At 43.9% G+C, this 23,752-nt stretch overlaps 1 protein-coding gene across 3 annotated transcripts in view; it reads right to left on the bottom strand.

Moving 5' to 3' along the window:
• Positions 1–22,885, bottom strand: part of EYA3 (EYA transcriptional coactivator and phosphatase 3) — a 41,770-nt gene extending 18,885 nt beyond the window's left edge. For 2 of the 3 annotated variants that reach the window (XM_053998761.1, XM_053998763.1), the window contains exons 1-6: positions 22,802–22,885; positions 9,585–9,679; positions 7,650–7,693; positions 5,541–5,620; positions 2,941–3,007; positions 2,016–2,158 (exon numbers count right to left, since the gene is read on the bottom strand). In XM_053998761.1, the coding sequence (XP_053854736.1) occupies positions 2,016–2,158; positions 2,941–3,007; positions 5,541–5,620; positions 7,650–7,693; positions 9,585–9,617 (367 nt within the window). In that variant the 5' untranslated portion in view covers positions 9,618–9,679; positions 22,802–22,885. Of the gene's footprint in view, positions 1–2,015; positions 2,159–2,940; positions 3,008–5,540; positions 5,621–7,649; positions 7,694–9,584; positions 9,680–20,359; positions 20,475–22,801 lie in introns of all 3 variants that reach the window. The other variant, XM_053998762.1, reaches the window with a different exon arrangement.
• Positions 22,886–23,752: the final 867 nt, after the last annotated feature.

Here is a 23,752-nt window from a genome sequence, read left to right as displayed (position 1 = left end):
GTTCCAGTTAGATAACCCATGGTGCCTTCTTTCTGGCATAGAAACAAATACACAGTAGAAAGACACACCAACCTCTGTATCAAGCCCTCCGGTGCTGGTAAAACCAAGTTGCTGGCCCTCATTTGCTCACTGGAGATTTTGTGAGCAGAAACAATTTCCAGAATTCCCTCTGCAGTGTGCATGTTCAATTCTCTACCTTCTACCTCTCCACCAAACCGTGCAAGGTCCATCTTCTCAGCATGACTCAGCAGGTACCACTCCACTATGATTTCCATTACTGGAAATAATGACTTTTAACATCTTCCTAACACTTGATTTCACACTAAAAAATCAGGTGTTTAACAACAGACCTCAAAGTCAACACCAGACATTTCAGTAACTGATGACATTTTGGATATTTTATAGACAAAAGCTCCTTTGAAGTCAATAGAAAATGCAGATCTCCTTCCAGGTCTTCAGAAGAATTTCTAGTGTTACATTTAGACCATGATATTGAAGCAGCTGAGCACCCCTGCAATCCAGAACCTTTAGCTTTAAAAAAACGAACACTCCCCCCAAATACAGCCACCACTACTGCCACCAACAAAACATCACACACACAATACACTAACAAAACCCCTACACCTTCCCTCCCTCCTTCCAAAACTGCAGAAGTCTAAACCACTGCTTTAAACAACTTCACTGGAGCACTCCACATATTTACAAATATTTACCTTTAAAAACACCAACATGTGACACATTAAAACACACAACAGCACACAAAGCAGCCTCAGTGCACCATGCACAACACACTATCAAGAAACACCAAATAAATGGAGCAAAGGAAACCATCAGCCACTGTTCAGATACAGCAAAAAACAGTGCAACAAGGCACTGAAACCAAAGTGCAGGCACCCAGTGAGGAGGAGTATGTTCCAGCAACCATTAGTAATTACAGTATTAGTAATTTAACTTATGCTTAACAAAGCCAAGTCTGGATTTATTATCTTTCCTACACCATCTTTCAAATATATAATGACAAATCAATTGTCTTGTAACCTTTACAAAAGCCCATGTTCTGTCAGCAGCTACCAAAAGCCAGAAATGTAGCTGTTTTTATTCAAAGACATCTAATTCTTTAACTAAAGAAAAATTCATCCTTACACAAATCAAGGTACTGAGATTTCAGCATTACAAATACATCTGCAAGAGGCTCAGTGCATATGGCTGTGCAGTACAACCACAAGCCCTTGAGACATATACTTAGAATCACAGAATGGTAATAGTTGGAAAAGATCTTTAGGATCATCAAGTCCAATCATTAATCCAGCACCACCATGTCCACCACTAAACCATGTCCTCTGCAAAGGGTGGTGACTCCACCACTTCCACAGGCAGCCAGGGTGCTCCCCCAGGTTCCCTGCACGGTGGTGTGATGCTCTCCCCTCTCATGCTAAGGGATAAAACAGCCTCTGCTCCCTTCCATTTTTTGGGAGCTGCATTTGCAAAGACTGGAATAGCTATCAAAAGGGCTCAATTATTAGAGCAAATGAAGCAAATGATTTGCCTAGTAAACTTGGAGACATTTTAGCATGAGCTCTCATTTGGTGAAAGATGAAATAAAAATGTCTTAATCATGGAAAACAACAAGGAAAGGAGAAAAGAGGAAGGAGGAAGGAGAAAGGAGGAAGGAGGAAGAAGAAAGGAGTTGTAGTATGGAGTGTTGTTTCATTTCACTAAGAAGGAAACTGCACAAACACAGCTATACCACAACTAGAGACAATTATGATCCCAAACCAAGAACCGTATGGCAAACTTCATGGGGACATCCAAAGTAACAGCTTTGTAAAAAAAATCTTATTTTTTAAATTGAAGCCACATCAAGAGATCAGTGCCCATCTACAATTTAAGCTATGCATTTGCTCTCCTACAAACTCTTCTCTCCAACACACCTGGTTAAGCTTAACACTGGCTTTTTAATGAGACATAAACCAGTAATTGCAGGCAGGAGAAGTCTTTGAAAAGTCACTCTTTACCGAAAGGAGGTAGTCCGTAGGTCTGGGTGGTCTGGGGGTAGATGGTGTAGGGCTGGGACTGCTGTAGTGCTTGGTACTGAGGCTGACCAGGGTAAGGGCTCATTGTTTCCGATACTGGTACAGAAAGGATATGTGCATATGGCCTTGGTGAAAAGAGAGAACAAAAGTCAGAAAGAACTGTTTACATTATGCATCTTTCAGCCTTATTAACACATTAAAAAATTGCTCCAGACAGGAGAAACTACTCAGACTGACATGTCCTCTTAGTGCAATAAACTCCCTTGTTCTTCCCAAGGCAGGCTCTTGAGTTTATAGATGCTGCCAGCTTCCTGTGGTGACAGCAGGGAAACTCCCTCCTCCACAGTGCCAGAGCCCCAGTGCTCATCCAGGTCTGGGAGAGCAGGGTGAGCTGGGAGGGACACACTCCCCATTCCAACAGGCATGAGTAGTCAGTCTCACTAATCATGCCTTACCACACCAGACCCTGCAGCTACTGTAATCTAGCAGTACCTGTAAAAAACAGTGGGACACACACAGAAACCACACAAAAACAAGCAGCAGGGGTTAAAGCCTATCCTGCTCCAACAGGAAGAACTACAAAGATCCATAAACACAGTGAACGATGAGAAAATCTTACATTCCCCTTACATTTATTTATGTTCAACTTGTTAATTTGACAAATATTATGTGCATTATTCACCAAGACTATCATGTTAATTACTTGATGGGCTTAATTTATCTTTGTGAACATAGAACAACAGTTACTAAAGCCAAAGGGTGAATTTTTTAAGTTCAGTGTCCTCAGCAATGAGTATCTGCTGCCAGTAGTGGGATTTACTGCACTAGAGAAATGCATAAAGATACAAAAAGATTACTTCAGAGAGAAGTACGAGTTACAGAACTCAGTAACAATTTCTTGACTTACTTTGCAGAATACATTTGTGAGGTATAATCATTTGATGACCTTGGGATATAATCAGTGCATGTCATAACTGAAAAAAAAATAGTTTGTGTAATTACAGAGGTGCTTTCAAAACCCAACAAATAAAGACAAATGTCAATACTAATGGTACATTTTAGTCAACACACAGTACTTACAAAGCGTTTTAGTGCCTGAATATGTGTTTTAAAGCAAATTCTCAAAAACACACTGTTAAACCGGCAGAAAAATGTTTTGCCAGCTCACAGCAGGTAGATCAGTCAGTCACACTATTCATCTCTGTGAAACACTGCTCTTTATCAGCTGGTACCATAATTTTTTGCAACTGTCATAAAAAAACTTTGATTTCAGTCCTCCCCAAAACCCTGCATATTTGCAAAAGGGGCTTCATCTGCACCAAGTGTAACTTTTCTGTGTCCTGGAGCAGAGACCAAATGTCTGTTTTGCCAAGCTTTCCTGTTCCCCTACATACTCTATCCATGCATGGCTCCAGCAAACAGTCTTTCCTGCAAAAAGGAACAGCTCCAGCTCAATGAACTTAATCACACACATCCAGTGAAGTACAGCTGCAGTGCACGAGGCTCAGAGATCCCTCTGAAGTAACCTGGTAGTTACATTTAACCAGATGTTTCCATTTTTCTGCTTCAATAAATCCACAGCAATTGCACTCTGAAGCTGATAAGACAGAGTGGCTCAGCTGGCAACCCAGGGAGGAAATGTTTCAAATGTTCTCAGTCAGCACAGCCTATGGCTCTGGAACACCTTGCGGGAGAGAGCTCTGTTATAGCACTCCAGGATGGGCTGGAGATGGGGGCTTGGGCTCCTATGGCTTAACCCAAGAGCCATTAAACACCCCTCGGATTCACATCAGCTGATTAAATACTCAGCTGTCCATCAGACTAGGAAAGCAACAATGGGCAGGAGCCCAGCACAGAATTTGGCCCATGCAGCCTGTCTGGCACACGCCACCAGCACAGGACAGCTGGGAGCTACAACTGCTGTGACTGGCTGTGCCCAGCACGTGGCTGGGCTTTATCAGCTCAGATCTGCAAGCACCATTCCCAAACCCACAGCAAACACAGCTGCACTGCTGTGCATCCAGCTGATTCCCCTGTGAAAGAAAAGCACACAGGGCTTGCCCAGGAGGTAATCCAGGCTAACAGTGTATCCCTTGTGCAGGCCATGGGGCCCTGCTCCCCAAAAACTACCACTACACTACCAGAGACCACATTTTCCCTCTCCCTTTGGAGTGACTCAATTAACAGCCCTCAAAACAGCACAGGGTCATGGATAACAGCATACTCTGCCTTGGGATTTGATCCAAATGCCAATAATGTGCTCAAAAAAGTTGGACTTTCCATATTGGACCTGCATTATTGCTCTTGTATGACCACATAGTAAATTCCCCTGAGTTACACTGAGGAAAGCAAGACAGTGTCACAGGCAACTCTAACCCCAATGTGCATTCTGCCACCTCAATAACCTTCTCTTTGTGTAATCTGAACCCAAGCAGCTGAGAAGTACAAACCATCAACCACATGTGCTGAACCTCCCATATGATCTACGAATCACCATCCCCTGCTCCTCAGTGTTTGCCTTTACTCACAGTGTGCACAAGGATACAACAGGAAACACAAACTGGGAACTTTTGGACCCAAAGGCTTTCCTCTAACACTTGTCAGTTTCCACATGTTTAGGATTTGTAGGGGTTGTTTTAAGAATGTCAATATTCATCTGAATAGTTATGTAGTAATGATATTTCTAGACTTCTTATTTATAAAATTGCATACAAAGAATTAGGCAATGGTGTAAAAAAGAAAAAATCCCACAATAATGCTGCATGCAGTTTCTAGGATTTGTAAATAGTTTATCCAGTTAGGCAGCAGGTTTTGCAGGATGACATTTCTCATAACTCCTGCAACACCACAGTACATGGATTAAAATAGCAATGATTAAATCAATTACAATGGAGAGTTACACCTTACACATTATCAGCTGAGCTGACTTACACTTCAAAATATGTATTGGCAGTCAAAGGTATTCCACACAGCAATCTGACTTTCCTAGTAACTTCCAGCCCTCTTTTTCCAAGAGAAAGGATATACTCCACTTTTCACTTAGTATGCAATCTTTGTATTCCCTGCCTGTTTCTTCTCTGTTTATTTCCTAAGAGCTTTCTGCAGACATTCAATACAACTCAGAGTCTAAGATGAAGCGTATGGCATATTGCTACAAAGGACCCAACCAGATGATGATTTATAAAACATGTTTACTACAGGCATTACAATTGATATTGTCTCAACCCTCAAAAAGAATCATGTCTAAGGCAGATAAGACACAGCAGTACTCAGAAGCACCCAACAGCCAGCTGAGGGGCAGTTACACAAAAATATTTGTTAGAAACAGATATTTCCTTACCATCAGGCATTAACACTCTGTAAACACTACAGCAAACGTTCACTTTACAACTAGATAGTGAGAGCAGGCTAAGGATTACAAGGAGGAGAAAAAGCTCGTGGTTGATGAAGCATGGTACCAGGGAAAGACATGAGGAAAGACAATGGGAGAACTCCAGAGATACTCACTCTCACTGGACATGGGAAGGTTTGAACCAAGGTTTGAAGATTCAGTTTTCTGCTCGCTGACTTCTGTGCTGCTCACATGACTGCCAGGACAACAAAGGTTTAGGATTAGCATTATGAACTCTTAAATTAACATCCTTGGGCATCATAACCCCCTTTCTGACCAAAGCTAACCAACTCTTCACAAAACCTAGCCCTGTGCTCCTTGCTATTTCATGAAGAAATTCTGAGAGAGATCTGCAACTGGAATTAGACATCAAACTATAAGGGGTTTGAGTGGCCACGGCTTGGTAGAGGGGGGACTGCAGGGGTGGCTTCTGTGAGAAACACCTCTTGGCATCTCCATCCCATTCCCCCAAGCTGCAGCAGCCAAGGAGCTGCTGCCACCAGTGATGTGTGACCCTGCTGTCACAGGCTCCCCTGCCCATGGGCATTGCCTCACTGCTGGATTTGTCCCTAAAGACCAGTGTTGAAACACCCTTGAACTGGGGGTCACTTCTGTACTTAAATATTTGCAGGTTACTGGATTATTTTGGATTTGTCCCACATTGTTTCAGTTCCACGTGGATGTTGCTTTGCTCATATATAGAGTAGGAAGAACATGTAATTTCTGAAAGAAAGTCTTTTTTCCTTGATTATTGCCTTCCAGGCTTTAGTTTTATTATTGCTAGTTCTGCAACACAGCTTTTCATGAGGTTTTGAGCCATCTGTGTGCTGTTCTGACATTCTGAAACTGCAGTTTCTCAAGGTGAAGGAGCCAAAGGAACTGTTTATTGCTGCTGAGCAGGGACTTCCCCCCCTTGTAGCTCAGATGTGCACCAAGCATGGTGCTCTATGCCTCCCTCCATGACCCAACTCCATTCAGCATCCCAACAAAAAACAACTGCACAGTTCTGTGTTGGATGAGTAAATTAAACTCTCAGGAAGAGCCTAAAGGTGCCTGAGCTGAACTACAAAGGGAGCAGGAGGCTGTATGAGAAATAAACCCAAATCTTGCAACACCTTCCCCCACCCATCCCTGCTTTCTGGGCTCAACTAAACTGATTTTTTCTCCCTCCTCGACTTCCTGCAGTGCATGGGAAAGGGAGAAATAGGTCCAATAAATTCTTTTAAACTAATTCATTGGTCAAACTTAAAATCATCTAGAGCTTTATCAAAACAGAATATTTAAACAGAATATTTAATCAAGTTAGAAATGCAATTTTATCCCTCCCCTCTCTTCTGTTTTTAAATACTGGATGTCTACAATTTTAAAATATAAGGATATTTACACTCAAATCTTGAGCTCCCTGCGCCCGTAGGGAAGGCGTGGTTGTGCAGAAGCAGGGTGATACACAGGGAGAAGGAAGAGCCCCCCAGTATGTTCAGACCTGCCCATGCTGCCCTCTCTACCCAAGAGAGGGAAAAAACCCTCCCTAGGATGTGATTTCTCTGACCTCAGACGGGCCAGAAAGGGAGCTTATGTGATTAGATCAAAATTCTAATTTTGAGAATATACCACGTCCACTCCTGCAGAAATGGTGTTTCCTCCTTGCTCTTACTGGAAAGGCAGAGACTCCAAAAAGAAATCTTTCCTCATGGTATTTGCTGCTACTCAGAGAAGCAGAATAAATCTTAATAGAGCTATTCTCATTGTAAGTAGTAATAATAAGAGTTAATTCCTAAACACAATACCCATCAAGAAGTGTCTACTGAGGCCAAAAATAGTATCACCCAACAGCTTTAAATAGGAGAGGCTACAACTCAAGAGTTTCATTTCTCAAAGCAGTTATCCACAGAGTTTCACTAAGAATAGTAGTACAGATATTATTAAAATATCCTGAGTCTCACCAAATTAAATGCATGTTATTTCAGTCTCATTCTGTGAAAGATGGGTGTGCTGATGCCATTAAGACTCTTTGTGGCCACTTTTATAAAAGCTTTATACCATAGGGCTAGTTAATTATTTTTTATTGGGAACTTAATCAAAATTATACCAAATCCGTATGCAACGATATATTCCATACCTCTGTAAAAATAAATCAAAAGGTGAATTTCTAAAATGAAAGCTTTTTAACTGTAAAACACCATAAAGAATCGTTCCACACTAAAATAAAATTTTAAATCCTGTACCTCAGGCTCTGTTCTCTGGATTCCTGCATCTTGGCTTTTTTCACCTGCAAAGACAAAAATGTTCAGAGCTACAACTAACACAAGCTGCAGGGTTCACAGTGGTGGCAAAATACACAGCCTTGCCCTGCACTCCAGAACTCACCCGAGTAACCATGGGCTCTTCATCTCAAAACAAGCCTTTTCCTCATTGGAAAACAGGGGCTAACACTGGATCTTGTACAGCAGAATTGTCATGTTAGTTACATTAGGAACAGGTGCTGAGATAGACAGCCACAAAAATGGCTGGTAAGGACGATTTTGTGGAAATTTAAATAAAACAGTCATAAATTTTAAGATAATCTTATTCTGCACAGATTCAGCACTACAGCCACAAACTTTGTTCTTTTCCTCCTCTATTTTAATATTGCATAAAGATAGGAACATGAATGCTTTTTCTGTAATAAATCAGGAGTTTTGACTCCTGACTAAAACCAATACAGCACTTTTTATCATTTTGTAGGTGCCAGCTGGATCCTGTTCCTGTACAGGGTATTTACACCACAGACAGCACTGGCTTGAACACAAATTTGGTTTCTGCAGGCTACAAACATTACTGTGAAATTCTCAGAAGGATGCCAGGGTGAGTTTCTCCTGCAAGAACATGCCTTTACTACCTCACTCATTCATTATGATCCATCTAGTCTCATCTTCTGTCACAGAATGACTGACTGGTATCACGTACTTAAATTACCAAGAAAATCTTTAGCTGAATATTACAGCAGAATCTGCTTAAAGGACACACCACTGAAAATTAGCTGTACCATATCTGTCATGCTCTAAAGAATAAAGACAGTTATTTCATTATATTAGGATGTATTTAGAGAGATTTCCTTTTTTAGTACAGGCAATTTAAAAACTCCTCAAATAGCTCTAGTACAAACTTTATGGTTTTGCTGCTTAGTTTCACATTTTGTGGATATTACTCAGGCCCATCATCTGCAGCTTGTGGCAAGCCAGGTTCTAAATAATTTTACATTTCCATTTGACTTTGTTCCTAAGTCATAAAATTGCATAAATGACATTACAATGTATTTTCTAACTAGTTTAACTGAAGAATATTAAATTCTCACATTAAAAAGGCATCAAAATATTTTCAATTACAACACACCCAAAGTGCCCTCAAGCACATTATTCTGTTTCTTTGTGCATGTGACAAGGTCTCCAAGATTACAAGGATCACTCCCATTGTAACTTGGCAATTTCTTGTTGAGTTTGTGCCAGGTTTATTTTGGGAACAGAAAATTAATACAAACATTTCTGCTTAGTTCCTATGCTATTATGTTTTAGATACACAATTTAATTAATCTCATACTGTATTGCTAATTCTCTACCCAACACTTCCGTGCTGTGTTAATATCAGTTATTGATAATGCAAACACTATTGCAAATACTTCACATACATGTAGCAACTTTAAGCTTCAGACATGCTTCCCTACCCCAAGGTACTGTTATATCAGTCATTTAAAAATGCCTTCCACTTGTGGAAACAATGAATCACAGGATCTTTTCAAGATCCTTAAGCATAAGAAGAATTAAAGACTATACACTGTAATATCCAGCATGCTGAATTTGTCCCTAAAACCGTGAATTTTATTTTCTCTACAACAGGCTTGAAGTAAGTATGGTTTTCTGAGCATAGCAAATAATCATTCTGCACAGAAACATCATAAAGTTCAAGTACATATAACTAATTCCTTTATTACTATTGCCTGTACAATTATAGTAAATTAAATGTACAGCACATTTTACAAACAACAAAAAGCTTTTTGTCTTCTGGATAAATACACTAAGTACAAGCCTTCTTTTCCAATATTAGTTAAAATAACTGTATACCAAAATTGTAAGATCACTGATTTGTTTTAGATTTTCATTTTCAGCCTTTTTACATGTACTTACTGGTTGCTCGGGTAAGTCTTGTGGCTCTTCCATGGGTATTACTATTTTAATGCTTAAATGATTCAAATTGTGTGTTCCTCAGCAGTCTTCAAGCCCTGTTAAGAAAAGGTGTTCATGGCTTTATGTACTTTTTGTGGGCTTATCATGTAGGCTATCAGAGAATATCAATTGTTACATACTCGTCCCATAAAACTCGTGTGGCCACCTCCCAAATAAAATACAAAACTCGTATATGGAAAGATTTCATAAACAAGGGATTTAGCTTTAAGCTTTGAAGATACAGATGTTTCATGCACATGGTACATTTCTACATCATTTACTCGGGCCACGCTGACTGCAGAAGCTAACACACTAATCAGACACGTGCACCATGATTTTAAAGACACTTTAAATGATAAAGTCTGGTCTACTAGGTCAGTAAACAGCATGATTCAATCTAACCTGTTTTAATTTAGAACGTTTATATAACAATAAAAAAAAAAAATCAGGACAAGACTGTACACCCAAATGCATTTACACACAGTGCTGTTCCCCACCAAATTCACAAAGCAAGTTCATTATTTCAACTGCACCTTTCAAAAAGAGAAGTTTGATGAAATTTTATAAAAGAATGTTTATTTTGCAAGCATTTAGCAGAGAGATCTTATATACTACATCAAAAAGCTGCTGCCTTCCAGTGGCTTAAAATAATGAAAAAGAAATTTTGCAGCATATTTTCACAACCTGATTAACTTTTGCAATTTGCTGCGCAAAATAGAAAGGCCTGTGTCCTCCTGACTTCCCCCTCTGCCCACCTGATGTGCACGAGCAGTATGACCTGTGTTTTTGTTCTTTCTGCATCTCATTTTGGAGCCACTTTGTTAAAACCAACCCCAGCCTCTTCGGAGCAGCTTTTCCTGAGCTGCCTCCTCTGCCACACACCCACACAGCACAACTTCAGGGGATTGCAGAAATTAGAAGAAATGCTGAAAAATGCTTAGTGGATTGAAGAAGTTAAATCCAGCAACTTTCTGTGCTGAGGTACAACCTATTCCTGCCTCAACAGCCACAAAAGTCTAGCTCGAAGTGTCTGCAGAAATGTGAAAAGGCTATTTTACACACCACTCCTTCCTCTAGGACCTTCTGTTTACCCACCCTGTCCAGAGTATTCAGGCACCATCAAACCACGGGATTATCCCCACACAAAGTGACTGAACCAGTTTACAGAAAGAACTTTCTGGCCTCCTGAAAAGCATGTCTCTGTCCCCTGCCTGGCTCCTGCCAGACCTACTGACCCGGGCAGCACGTGCAGCCCGCCCGCAGCCTGCTCCCACGTGCCAGCCACAGGGATGCTATGCAGCCTGGCATAATTTCATATTAACCACGAAAACACAAAAGGTTTCTCCTTCATTTGAGGGCAGATCTTAAGTGCCAGGGTGTATTGTATGTGCCAGGATAACATTTCATGGAGGGTTTGAGGATTTTGCACCCCTAATCAAAGCTACTTACCATTATTGCCTGAACTCTAAGTCAACTGAAGTCACAATTAGTTTTTCCATAATTCAGGTTCTTTGGAAACAACCCTTTTCACAACAAACAAGTCTACAATACAAAGCACTACTGTCACCTTTGCAGCTGTTCTTCCACCAGCTTCAATCAGTTTTATTTTAAATATAAATCTTATTTATTTTTTGTAGAAATAACAGAAAAATTAGGACTGAAGAGAAACTCTGACACTCAGAGATTATACAAAGGAGTACAAAATACAATGGCCAAGAGCAAGAAGATTTGAAATTCATACCAAGAGGTCCTGTCCCTTGTCCTTCCCTTGTTATTTAACACTGTTTTGCTGTGTAATTTCATAGAAGAATCCCAAACGGAACTCTTCAGTATGGAAAAATATTTTACGTTCCACTGATCCATACAGCAGTAACTTCCCATGCTATCCTTTGCTTAAAAGCTGTGAGTAGTTCTTTAATTATTGTTTTCAGAAGGATTTAAATAACTACAAAGACAAAAAGATTCTCAGAGTCCCACTGGAATATCTTACATGCATGAAGAAAACACTCTTTCCAAATAAGCTGGGCACTTTGTAGCACCTGGAAGCGGATGACTGAACCAAAGCAAACTAACACAAAGTGCCTGTTTTAATGGCAGGCAGAACTTGACTTCTGGTGGTTTCATGCCTTCTCCCAGGGAAGTGAGAATTCCAAGTGAAAACTTGGCCTAGGGTGGCTTCCTGCCTTCCCTGTACCTCCAGAAACAGCAGCAGGGGCAGAGGACATCTCACACTCGAGGTGTGCTGTGGTTCCACAGACCAAGCAGCTGGGTGAAATGGAGGCACTGAGCTCCTCGTCTGGGAGCAAGGGGTGAGGGCATCCTCCCCCAGCCAAAGCCAGCAGCAGCAGCTTCCAGTGGCGTGGGAAAAGGGAGAGCTCCTGCCTCTCCCAACCTCCCGCACCCCACTCCTGCCTGCCTGACACTCCCTCCTTCCTGGCCACCACAGGCTTGTGAGGTTGAACAGCAGTCTGGATGTAGGATGTGCCAAGGGAAAAGAAAGAGAAAGAAAAGAAAAACCAGAGATACACAAGCACAGTCTTTCTGCTATGATGTCAGGAAGATCAGCTCTGGCCCTGCACAGCCCTGTTCCAGGGGAGCCAGCAGGATGAGGGTCAGGAAAAACACACAAGCAGAGCAGCGGGATGTCCCTTTTCAGCCACAGCCATGGTAAATGAAACCATAATTTTATCATCTACTTGATGTTCCACTTTGATAAAGCAGAGACATGACAGTGATTAACATACAATAGCCTTTTCATCTGTATCACCCACCCAGTCACCAGGTTCTCACGCAGAGCAGGCACATGTCTTCTTGTGGCTGGGAACAGAAAGTCCTTGGATCATGGCATGGCAGGAACCTCTCCCAGCCTCTCTCCTCCTGCACTGAGAGGCTGAGTGAAGCTGCTGTCAGCTCCAAGGCTGAAGCCACCAGCAGGATCCAGGGAGCAGCTGCTCCTGCCCCACTCATATCCCTACCAGCCCTCTCCACCACAGCTAAGCCCCAGCTGCCCTCCAGCCAGCCCCCGGTGGGTACATGCCCCATGGCCCCGAGCCCCTCCAGGTGCTGTTGGACACCACCTCACCCAGTGTGAGAGGTCTGAACCCAGAGCTTGGCCTTCCCAAAAATCAAACCCAGCATCTTGCACTTGCTCAGCCTGAGCTGCCTCAGAGGAACACGCTCAGCCAGCAGCTCGCCAGCAACAAGGATGATATTTCAAAACTGAAAATACACAACGCTGATTTTTTGTTGGGTTTTTTGGGGGATTTTTTTGGTTTTTGGTTGTTTTGGCTTTTTTTGCACATCAAATCTCAAAATTAGATTCTAACTTGTATAAAACTCAAGTTAACTGCACTTCAGGTAAGCTTTATTATCTTTTATAAATTACTCCAGAACATTTTTAAACCCTAAGTGAATACAACAGTAGAGGTATCAAAGATTCAGGAGATGAGAATGCTTCTGTGGGCCACTGGGTTTGTGAATGAGAAAAGCAGTACAAAATGGAAGCAAGTGTGCAAGAAGCCATTAAATGAGCTGCTGCAAGGAAAGAAACAATCAGAAAAAGGAGTCCATTGTTCTGCTTCTGAAAACCAGCAAAGTACCACACTTCTTTCCTTTATGGGACGATTTTTGTTAATTACCTGATGAAAAATATTCTGTAATATGTGAATTAAATACCAGGTGTTATTTGATGTAGACTTGTTTTGAATAACCATCCGGTTTAATTCCAACTTGCATGGAACACCAACAATGCAAAATATTAAGAACTGGGTTTGTGTGTCATTTTATTTTGTTTGCTCAATTTAAGGAGCCACATTATCTAAACTTCAAACCAGGAGGCATCAGAGCAGAGGTATGGACTGCAGAATCACTCTCAGCAGCTGCCTTCTGCTCTGCACATCTTGATGCTAATAATTCACCATTAAAAGTTCTGGCAAGTGATCTCCAGTTTCTTGAACTAAATCCTGTTTTAAAAATCCTAAAATACAAAGCCCAGCTTGGTCAGACTTTCTTAAACTAGATACTCTGGATAGAATTTCTGAAAGCTGCCTGCTATGAGCAGCACCTGGATAGAGTGCTATTTACTTTCAGATTGTGCTTTTCAAGTCCATCTGCCTTGGCTTTGAATATAAAGTTTCATGCAAGAAACAGTTCTCCCAAGCTGCAAATAATTAAAGTCTGGATACTGTGATAAAACCAACATGCAGTAATTATACTAATTAGAAAAAAAGGCTAATTGACTATGGTATTATATTACTTTAAAATAGTCAGTATTTCCCTGAGAACAAAGTTTTGATTGGGGTAATGAAATTACATCTATTAAACAGAGTTGGAATAAAATCATAGGATCATTTACTTTGGAAAAGACCTCCAAGATCATTAGGTCCAACAAACAGCCAGCACTGCCAAGGCCACCACTAACCCATGTCCCAAGTGCCTTGTCTTTTAAATCCCTCAAGGGATGGTGACTCCACCTCTGCCCTGGGCAGCCTGTGCCAGGGCTGGACAGCCCTTTCAGGGAAGAAATTTTCCCAAATATCCAATCTAAACCTTTCCTGGCACAGCTTGAGGCCATTTTCTCTTGTCCTGTCCCTTGTCCTCTGGAAGCAGAACCTGAGCCCATCTGGCTCCATCCTCCGGTCAGGGAGTTGTGGAGAGCAAGAAGATCCTCCCAAGTCTCCTCTTCTCCAGGCTGAGCCACACCAGCTTCTCCAACTGCTCCTCATCAGACTTGTGCTTTAGCCCCTTCCCCAGCTCTGTTCCCTTCCCTGGACATGCTCCAGCCCTTCAATATCTGTATTGTAGTGAGGGGCCCAAAACTGAACCCAGGAGGGGGACAATCACTTCCCTATTCCTGCTTGACACACCATTTTTCACACAGGCCAGGATGCCCTTGGCATTTTTGGCCACCTACACACATGCTGGTTCATGTTCAGCAGCTGTCAACCAGCAGCCCCAGGTCCTTTCCTGATGGGCTCCCTTCCAGCCACTTTCCTCCCAGCCTGGAGTGTTCCATGGGATTGTTGTGCTTAGGATGCACTCCATTCCCTTGCCCAGAACATTCATAAAGGTATTAAGCAGGACTGGTCCCAGTCCTGAACCCTGGGGAACTCCACCAGTGCCCAGCCCCACAGGGATGTAGTTCCATTCCCCTTCACTCTCTGGGCCCAGCCATACAGAAGTTTTAAACCCAGCAGAGAGTACACCTGCCCAAGCCCTGAGCAGCCAGCTTCTCCAGGAGAAATGGAGTCAAAGGGTTTACTGAGGTTCAGGCAGACACATCCACAGCCCTTTCCTTATCCACGATGCAAGCCACCTTGTAAGAAGGAGATCAGGCTGGTCAGGCAGGATCTGCCCCTCCTAAACACATGCTGGCTAGGACTGACCCTGATTGTCCTGTATGTGCTACATGATGGCATGGGACATGGTCTGCTCTACAGCTTTCCTCTCCACTGAGGGCAGGCTGTAGCCCCCAGATCCATTTTCTGACCCTCCTAGATGGGCATTACATTTACAAGCATCCAGTCAAGTGGGACCTTCCTGGTTAGCCAGGAAGGCTGGGAAATGATGGAAAGTTGCTCAGTGAGCACATCTGCCAGCTCCTTCAGTGCCCTTGACTGGATCCTATTTGGCCCCAGAGATTTGTCTAAGCGGTGCAGTGTGTATTTATAGAAACATTTTTTATTGTCTTTTACAGCAGTGGCCGTAACGTTTTGTACAAGTGTTTTGTACAAGTCACCTATGCAGTTATTCTCACTCCTTAGTTATTCAAGAACCACCACCTTACAATGAACAGCAACAAGAATACATGAATTAGGCAGCAGAATAGCATAGTGTTCCCATATTTTCTGGCGGGGTATCTCATGACAAAGTGCCCCATGCTGCTGTATTACACACACACAGCATCAGAGCATGCAGCCAAAACAATCCAAGACATCACTCAAGTGGAGCAGAACTTTTCCTCACAATATTTTCATTCCATGCCACTCACCACATGACAGCTTCTGATAGAGGAGCAGAACTTGGCACAGTGCAGCATGGCAGATCTACCCCTCTTTCTTCTTCCAGATTGAATTAAAACACCCAAATAAAAACAAAAGCAGAAGAGACACATATTGACATTACTGTGCACTGCACAATGCAGCAGGGCTCACGTCAAACATGATACTCCACTATTGGCTTTTCTCATCCTCCACACACACCCACACACCCCTAGGTACAACACATACAGGTAGGTATCTGCAAAATACTGTGACAACAAGACAAATAAACCGTTGGGGTGAGTGCTGCTGGATGATTCCCTGCTCTCTCTCCATGCTTTTTCTTCCCTTCTTTATCAGCCAGGAAATTTCAGAATTAAACATTGTAAAATAACAAGGAATGCATTTTGTATGCCCCATTTCTGAAGGTCATGACAAGCCTGCAAATGCTGTCCTGGAGGACCAAAAAATCATGGTTTGATTAAAATTTCATAACCTTAAAATGGAAAAAAAATTGTGCTGTGAGAAATAAAATAAGAAATAAACACAGTGAGAAAATAACTGAAATCAAACACGAAAATACAAATCTAGTTTTCTCCTAAGCAATGCCTGTTCCACTGACAGGAAGTTCCCTGATTTTCAGATCCTTGAAGGGCTATCAATGTTCTGAGTGTCTGCAGCTCATTCTGCATGACCGATGACACATGTTTGTTTTCCCAGTTCTTATGCAATGCTTTTTCAATTTGATTTTGAAACACAGCAGGGAAAATTTTAATGGGGAAAAGAACTGTTTTCACAAAAGGAAGATTTGGAAAGAACAACTTCATCCTCAAGAAAAACAACTCCCACTGAGCCCAGAAATCACGTGGCAACTCCTGCTAGACAGAGCCAACATGCATCACTCACAGGGCAGGAGAACACAGAACTGCTGCTACCTTTCAGTGACAAAACCAAAGCACAGTGATTTACAGAAATATCAGCCAAGTAGAAGAACTGATTCCCTCTTCTCTTCCTGAGGATACAACTTGCAGTGAGACCAAACAGATTTTCCCCTGAAGACCACACAGAGTGTGGTACCTGAAATCTCACAGCCCATATACATTTTTGTGTTTCTGGAAATAATTAAACAGGTCACAAACTTCTAGAGCTGCAGCCCGAGACAGAAAAAAAATGCTATTTTGACAAGGCTCACCTCCAGACTGGGATGACCCCGGGAGGTGGTCAAGTCCCTCCTCCAACCCGTGCCTTCAAAGAAAGACTCAGTAGTCTTCAGTCATCCGGTCTCAAGGTAGTTTATTGCACGTTATCTCAAAGCACACGCACTCGCTGACACTCTCTCGGACTCCTCCTCACTCCATGTCTGACCCTCTCTCCTTCTGCCCGCCCCAGGGGCTGGTGCCATCTTTTATATCATACATTATGTATTAAATGTTTATAGTTTTTCCCCAATGCCTATCACCTATATTGAACAGTGTCTTTCTACTCTAAACCAATCTGTGAGTGCCAACATCACCAAGAACATGGAGGACAGGAAGGAGAAAGAAGGAGGACAGGGCACACCCAGATCCCTCCATCTTAGAACTTCTGACCCCCATGTACAAAACTCAGACCCCTCTGTACAAGACCTAAAACCCCCCTGTACAGCACTCAAAAATCCTTCCTTTCACTTTGTGACTACTTCTATTACAATATCTAAACTTTTGTGATTTCTTGTTCTTCCTACAAGGTTGGTAAATTGTTCCATGGGTCAAATTCAAAACCACAGGGGTTTCCGGCTGCCTGCCAGGGTCTCAGAGGCTGAGTGAACATCCAAGAGTGTCTGAGGGACACCTTGGGTTCCGATACTGTTTGACTTCCATGGTTTTAAAAACAAACTTCCCAACACCAGGACACACTGCCTTTAATTCCTAAAAGCCACTTCAGACATATCCTAATAGATTAGGACATTTCCTGAACAAAACACCGAACATTTTAGACTTCTCTCAGACAGCAAATCTGCATCACATTAACCACAAAAAGGAATTATTGGCATTATGCAGTTCTAAATTCCATTTTCAATAAAATATTTTACTCATACATATCAAAAAGTCACATAGGTATCACCAGAGGCTAGCTATGTGACTTTTTGATATGTATGCACCTATACTTCTATTAGACAAACTCTTTCAGTACTCAGCTGTACTCAGTTCAAGGTCCCAGGAGAAGTGAAGATGACAAGGAACAAAATAAACAGCTTACAGTTTGTTCAGAAGGCTGATCTGATCTGTACAATGCTATGGAGGGCCTGAAAAGGCAATGTTTGATCATCAAGGACAGCTTCCCCAAGCACAAGAGCCCAGTCCAGCCCAAAAGGCAAGAAAATGAGCAAATGCAGGGGGAGGACAGTTTGGCTGGACAGACAACTTCTGACCAAGCTCAAGAAGGAAGAATCTGGGAGGTCAAGCAAAGACCAGGTACCTATGAGGACTTCACCAAAACTGCTGAAAGTGGCTTCTAGGAGGAAATGAACAAGATCATGAAGATATCTTCATTGCTATAAATATATTCTCTTCAGACCTTGGCACTGAGAATCAATCCCTAACTGGATAACAAACAAATCCCAGTAAAACCAGTGCTGTATGTCCTGGAGTGCCTGATGACCACAGAAAATCTCAAGCACGAGATGAATGCAGGCAGATGAAGGACCTGGTCACTGCTTTACTAACAGATCTGTAATTAGTTGACCTGTGGCCAGTGATAAGATTGTGCACTTTCATTTCAGCTGACAGCAGCTGAGAGGTGTCACATCATGCAAACTCCTGCACTGGTAATCAAAGCATGTTTAACCTGACACTCTGCTAAGTTACAACCAGTTTTATTTGACAGCTGGGACAGGTGAGGAGCAGAGCACAACTCACTTCCACAGCTCTTGGGGCCTGGCAGCTCTGTCACCTGTGACCATGGGCCTGTTCCCAGGGGGCTCTGGAAGAGCGAGGAACAGGACTGAAGTGTGGGCAGAACCAGAGGCTGACTCACACCTTCGGGCTGAACGACAGCCCAGGGAAGTCGTGTCTTCTTGCTTACCATATGTAGCAGGTAACCTTTGTGAAAAAAGAGCCCACAGCACCTTCTGCTGCCTTTTAGCTCTAAAATCTGTCAGTATCAAGACCTTACCCAAAGGGCTGTCATCTCTGATTTAGGTCTAGTCTGCCAAAAACTAGTCCACTTTTTACTTCCCTCACTGGAAAAAGAAACTGCATGACAATACTGGACTCTGCCAGCAGTTCAGTGAAAACTACACTTTCAGTAAAGACCTGTTATATTTGGGTTTTTTACAACTGCAGCCACAAAAAATAATTTTATTCATGAGAGAGAGATGACAACTTGGTGCTGTTTTTTTATTCAGCATAAAGTTAAATTCTTTAGGTGCTGGACAGCTATCATACAGACCTATAATCCACAGAATTACTGTAACTACTTTTGCTATCTTGTAAAATGCCACCCACAGTGATACCATTGACTCATGGGGACTTTCTGGCTTTCCTCAGGTCAGTTAAGAATGAGTATTTTGTAACTTCCCTTATTTTTTAAACCAGAAGAATTAATTTTTGCTCCTATCCAGAAACATCAACATAGCAGGACACTTGGCATGTGAGCTAACTACTGGATAGAAGGCGGGGGGGGGGGGGGGGGGGAAAGTAGAATAAGAAGAATTAAATCTCATGTTTCTTTGTAGTTCTTCAGAATACCAGCCAAGCTAAGAAGAATAGAAGTGTCCCTGTTAACTCTGAATCACATCTTCTAGAAAGGCCAGCTCCCCTTCCCATACCCCAAAAGTTCTGAATGGGCAGGAAATGGAGATTTAAAGTACACAGAATAATCAAGGCAACAGCTTCTGAAATTTCAGGAGCTGTTATAAAGGCAGGGAACAAAGCACCAGATATATCCTGCAAACAGGACCTGACTTGTATGTGAAATTTCAAAGTCCTGAACCAACAGCGTTGTTTTCTGTGACAATATTTTCCCCAACAGGCAGATAACAACTATGCCTTTACCAAAAGAGCAGCATGAGGAAATCTGAAGTACAGAAACCCAGTATCACTGTTTTTCTACCCAAAACACCTCCATGTGGTTTTGAAAACAGCTGCTTTCTACTCTTTTCTGTTCTGGATAATTAATAATCACCTTGTCATGAATATTCATTTTTCTACCCTGATCATCTTAAGTCTGTAATATTTAAGGAAGGATTTCTTAAAGCTCTCTCAGAAAGAACAAGACAAAAAAATGTCACAGAAAAGACACTAGTATGAGACTGACTTGTAAAATCCCAAAAATGGAATGACACACACTAGTGCATTCTGTATAGAAATAGGAACCATCACCCAAGGTTTAAAGCTGCCACACACTTTATGTGACATTCCAGCTGGTGATTCTCAGGGGTACAGCACTGTCAGTATTCAAACACAACCAACAAGCATTTCAAGACACAGCAGGAAGCTCCTGGGATGCAAGAATGGTGTTCTGGTCAAGTCTTAACTCAGGAGAGACCCATCTGCCGCAGAACTGAACTGTTCCATCACCTCTGAAATTAGGCTAGACATACCCTTAACCCCAAATAAAAGTCTATTTAAGAGATGGAAAGAGTCCCCATGACAATATTGTAATATTTTTCGAAATACAAGTTTTGTTTTCTAGTTAGCTTGTTCAGTTATAGGACTGATGGGTGACAACCTGGAAAAGACAGGGCAGTGACTGGTGTGAATCACAGTGACACCATACCCTGAAGAGGCTGCTGTGCCCTGCTGTGTCACAGCACTCTCCTAAACTTCACATTGGGTATCAGGAGGAGATCCCAGCCCTTGCAACATCACCTTCACTGAGGCTCTGGAGGCAGCTGCAAGAAGAAAGAAAGGATTTGAAGTTACTCCCTCAGGTACTGGAGTGCCTCCAGTCCTGTCATCTGCACAAACTATCCCAGATTCACTGCTAGAGAGGGGGCACCAGAGAATACTGCTGAAGAGATGCTGGCTTGCAGCCCTTTAACCAAGTAAAGGAAAAAAAAATTCTAGACAAATCAGGATGAAATAAAGAAAATAAATTAAGGGTACGACAAAGCAAGAAAAAGCTGAAAAATACCATCCTCAATGTATAACCAACCAGTGAGTGATGCTGGTCATGGTATAGGGGCAAAAACCACCCCCAAGTTCCTGTAAGATCTTGTCTGGAGATGGGTGGTCTGTAGACACTGCTTGGTGCAAGAACGTACATAAAATACCAGTTGTTAAGTCCTGACACTATTCCATTTCAGGCTCAAAAGTTTCCACACTTCTCCATCCTGGCAGCTCCTCTTCCAATTCCAGGGTTTTGCAGACCCAGTAAAAGTTTTATCAACCATCCGTTTTCTAAGAGCAGATTTCAGGGGAAAAGAGCAGACTTGCCAAGAGGGGAAAAAAATAACCCTGCTTCTGCTAACTGAGAGTACAGGCATGGAGCTACTCACATCCCAATGACATATTATCTGCTTTATGCCTTGAGTACTTTGTGTATAGCATGGCTTGCACACAGGCACACACTACTTGCCTGACTTTTAGTTCAATTAAAATACTTCAGTATATTTTACCTAGTTTTATGTTTAGCCAACTATAACCACCTTTTGGTACACAGAAGTTAGGAAATGGTACATTAATCTTCTGTAGAGGGGCTCCAACTCATTCATACAGCACATGGAAACCCATTTATAGTGTCTCCTGAACATATTCAACTCAAAATTCATTCAATATCTGGAGATTTCCATGGAAAAGTTTTGAGAAGTTACAAATACTTCCAAAGTCACCAATTACTTGGGAAATCCTACAGCTACTGCATACATCCGTGACAGTTCTTCAAACAAATTATTTGAAAAGCAACAATTTTTCAATCAGATGTGCTGCACAACCCAACAATACACAGTTCCCCAAGTGCCACAACTGCTGCTGAGGGAAGAGCTGAGAGGGAGACAAAAGCTGCAGGCAAACACTGCAGGAATTGCAGTGTTGGAAACTTCAGGACCTCAAGCTCAGCACCGTTTCAAACAGAGCAGGGAGAATGTACCAGCAAATCACTGCTTGTGTGGCAAAAGCTGGATGGCAGAACTCCACAGGTAAGAGGGATCGCACCATGAGGTGACAAGGAAAATCCCTCAAACACAGTAGGTTCAGCCCAACAAGCCTGTAGGTTTGCAGGCTGAGAAAACCACTATGTTCATGCATTTTTAAAAGTAACTTATTATGAAACCACTGAGGCACATGAATTGTGATTTTGAACTAAACATACCTTATTCAGCTTCCAGAGTTTAAGATAATCCACAACAGATAAAACAGAAGGAAACCAAACAAGTGGCAGATAATCATGATTATCGTTATTTTAATCAGAATGTTGACTGCCAGTTACCAGTTGGAGGTTACTGCCCTACAGATTAAGTGTATCACAGAAGCAGAGCTTGCTCCATTCTGAAAGCAAACTCCACCATGCCTCTTTGTTCGATGCTCCATCAGAAGGGCTACAGCTATGTGTATGCTCTAGTCTGGAAACCAATCAGGCACACCATGCAGCACAGCAACCAAACTAACGAGGCATTCTGTGCTGGACCTGGCTGTACATAAAGCTCCAGCAACTCTGCACAGCATTCCCAGAACCAGGAACATCCAGCAGAGCCGATCTGGACCCAACCTCGCTTGTGAGGCCCAAGTCCAGCCCAAACATCCTATTAAGAGTGCACAAGCTCCATCACAAGCAGCTAAACCCACCCAAGAGCGATGCAGGTGTGCTGAACCGTGCCCTCCCGCGGCCACCTACCGAGCCCCAGGCAGGTCGCGGGGTCGGCTCTGGACGCCTCTGGCCGCTCCTCAGTGCCTGGGCGAGCCCAGGGAGCCGGGCAGTGCCCCCCTGCCTTTCTCCCAGCTCTTCCGCGCACCGGCAGCGGCGGAGAAGCCGGGACGGCCGGGCACGCCCCGCCGGGCTGGGGGGCGGCCGGACAGGGTCCAGCCCCGCGCCACCGGCGCTGCCGCGGCCCCTCGGGCCCGCGCTCCGGCGGAGGCAGGGGCAGGAGCACACGCTGAGCACACGCGTCGGCCTCGCCGCCCGCGGCCTCGCAGCCCCGGCCCGCCGGTGGCAGCCCGATCCTGTGAACAGCACCGGGGGCTGCGGGGCTGCTCCGTGCGCAGGCCCCGAGCAGGTTCTTACCGAGAGGCGGCTCCGGAGCCGGGCCCGGGGCCCGCAGCGGACATGGCAGCGGCGCCCGCGCTCCCCGCCCGCCGCCGGAACAGAGCGCGGCGCCGGCAGTGGCGTCACTGCCCGCCCGGCCGGGCGGGGCCGCGCCGCTGCCCGGGGGAGCCGCTGCGGCGGTCCCGGGGTCGCGTTCACTCACTGTCCCAACGGTATTTAAATAGAGGAGGGCCCGGCCGGGTGCACCAAAGCCGCTCCATCACCGCCCTAAGCTGGGCGGGGGAGAGCAAACACAACGAGAGGCTGGTGGGGCGAGAGCAGGGCAGGAGAGATCGCTCACCCAGCACCGCTACGGCAGACATGGCCCGGCTGGGGGAACCCGTTTAATTTATTGCGAGAGAAAGCAGAGTAGGGTAACGAGAAATAAACCCACATCTTAATCCCCCACCGCTCCGGGCTTGTCGGACTCGGCTGTATTGGCGATTCTCTCCCTCCTCCCCCCAGCACTGGGGAACAGGGGATCACACGCTCGCTCCCTCCCTCCCTCAAGGAACGGACTGCTCCGAGTTTTCCCCGTTCCAGCGTGGGGTATTTCCCACGGCGTCAGTCTTCCCGGAACAGGCAGCTGCCGTTCGGGTCCCCCATGGGGTCACAAGTCCTGCCAGCAAAGCTCCTCCAGCGTGGGCTTCTCTCTGCACGGGTCCGCAGGTCCTGGCGGGACCCTGCTCCAGCACGGGCTCCCCACGCGGTCACAGCTTCTCGGGCATCGCCCTGCTCCGGCCTGGGCTCCTCCGGGGGCTGCAGGGGCATCTCTGCACCCCCTGCCCACCATGGGCTGCAGAGGAATCTCAGCCCCAGCACCCCGAGCAGGTCCTGCCCTCCTTCCCCACCGACGCTGGGCTCTGCAGGGCTGTTTCTCACGTATTCTCAATTCTCTTTTTCTTTGGCTGCGCATTGCTCCTATGCAAT

Source organism: Vidua macroura, chromosome 25, assembly GCF_024509145.1.
Source record: "Vidua macroura isolate BioBank_ID:100142 chromosome 25, ASM2450914v1, whole genome shotgun sequence".
NCBI classification, from domain to species: Eukaryota; Metazoa; Chordata; class Aves; order Passeriformes; family Viduidae; genus Vidua; species Vidua macroura.
Note: the sequence above shows the minus strand (reverse complement) of the source record. Positions and strands in the feature narration are given on the sequence as shown.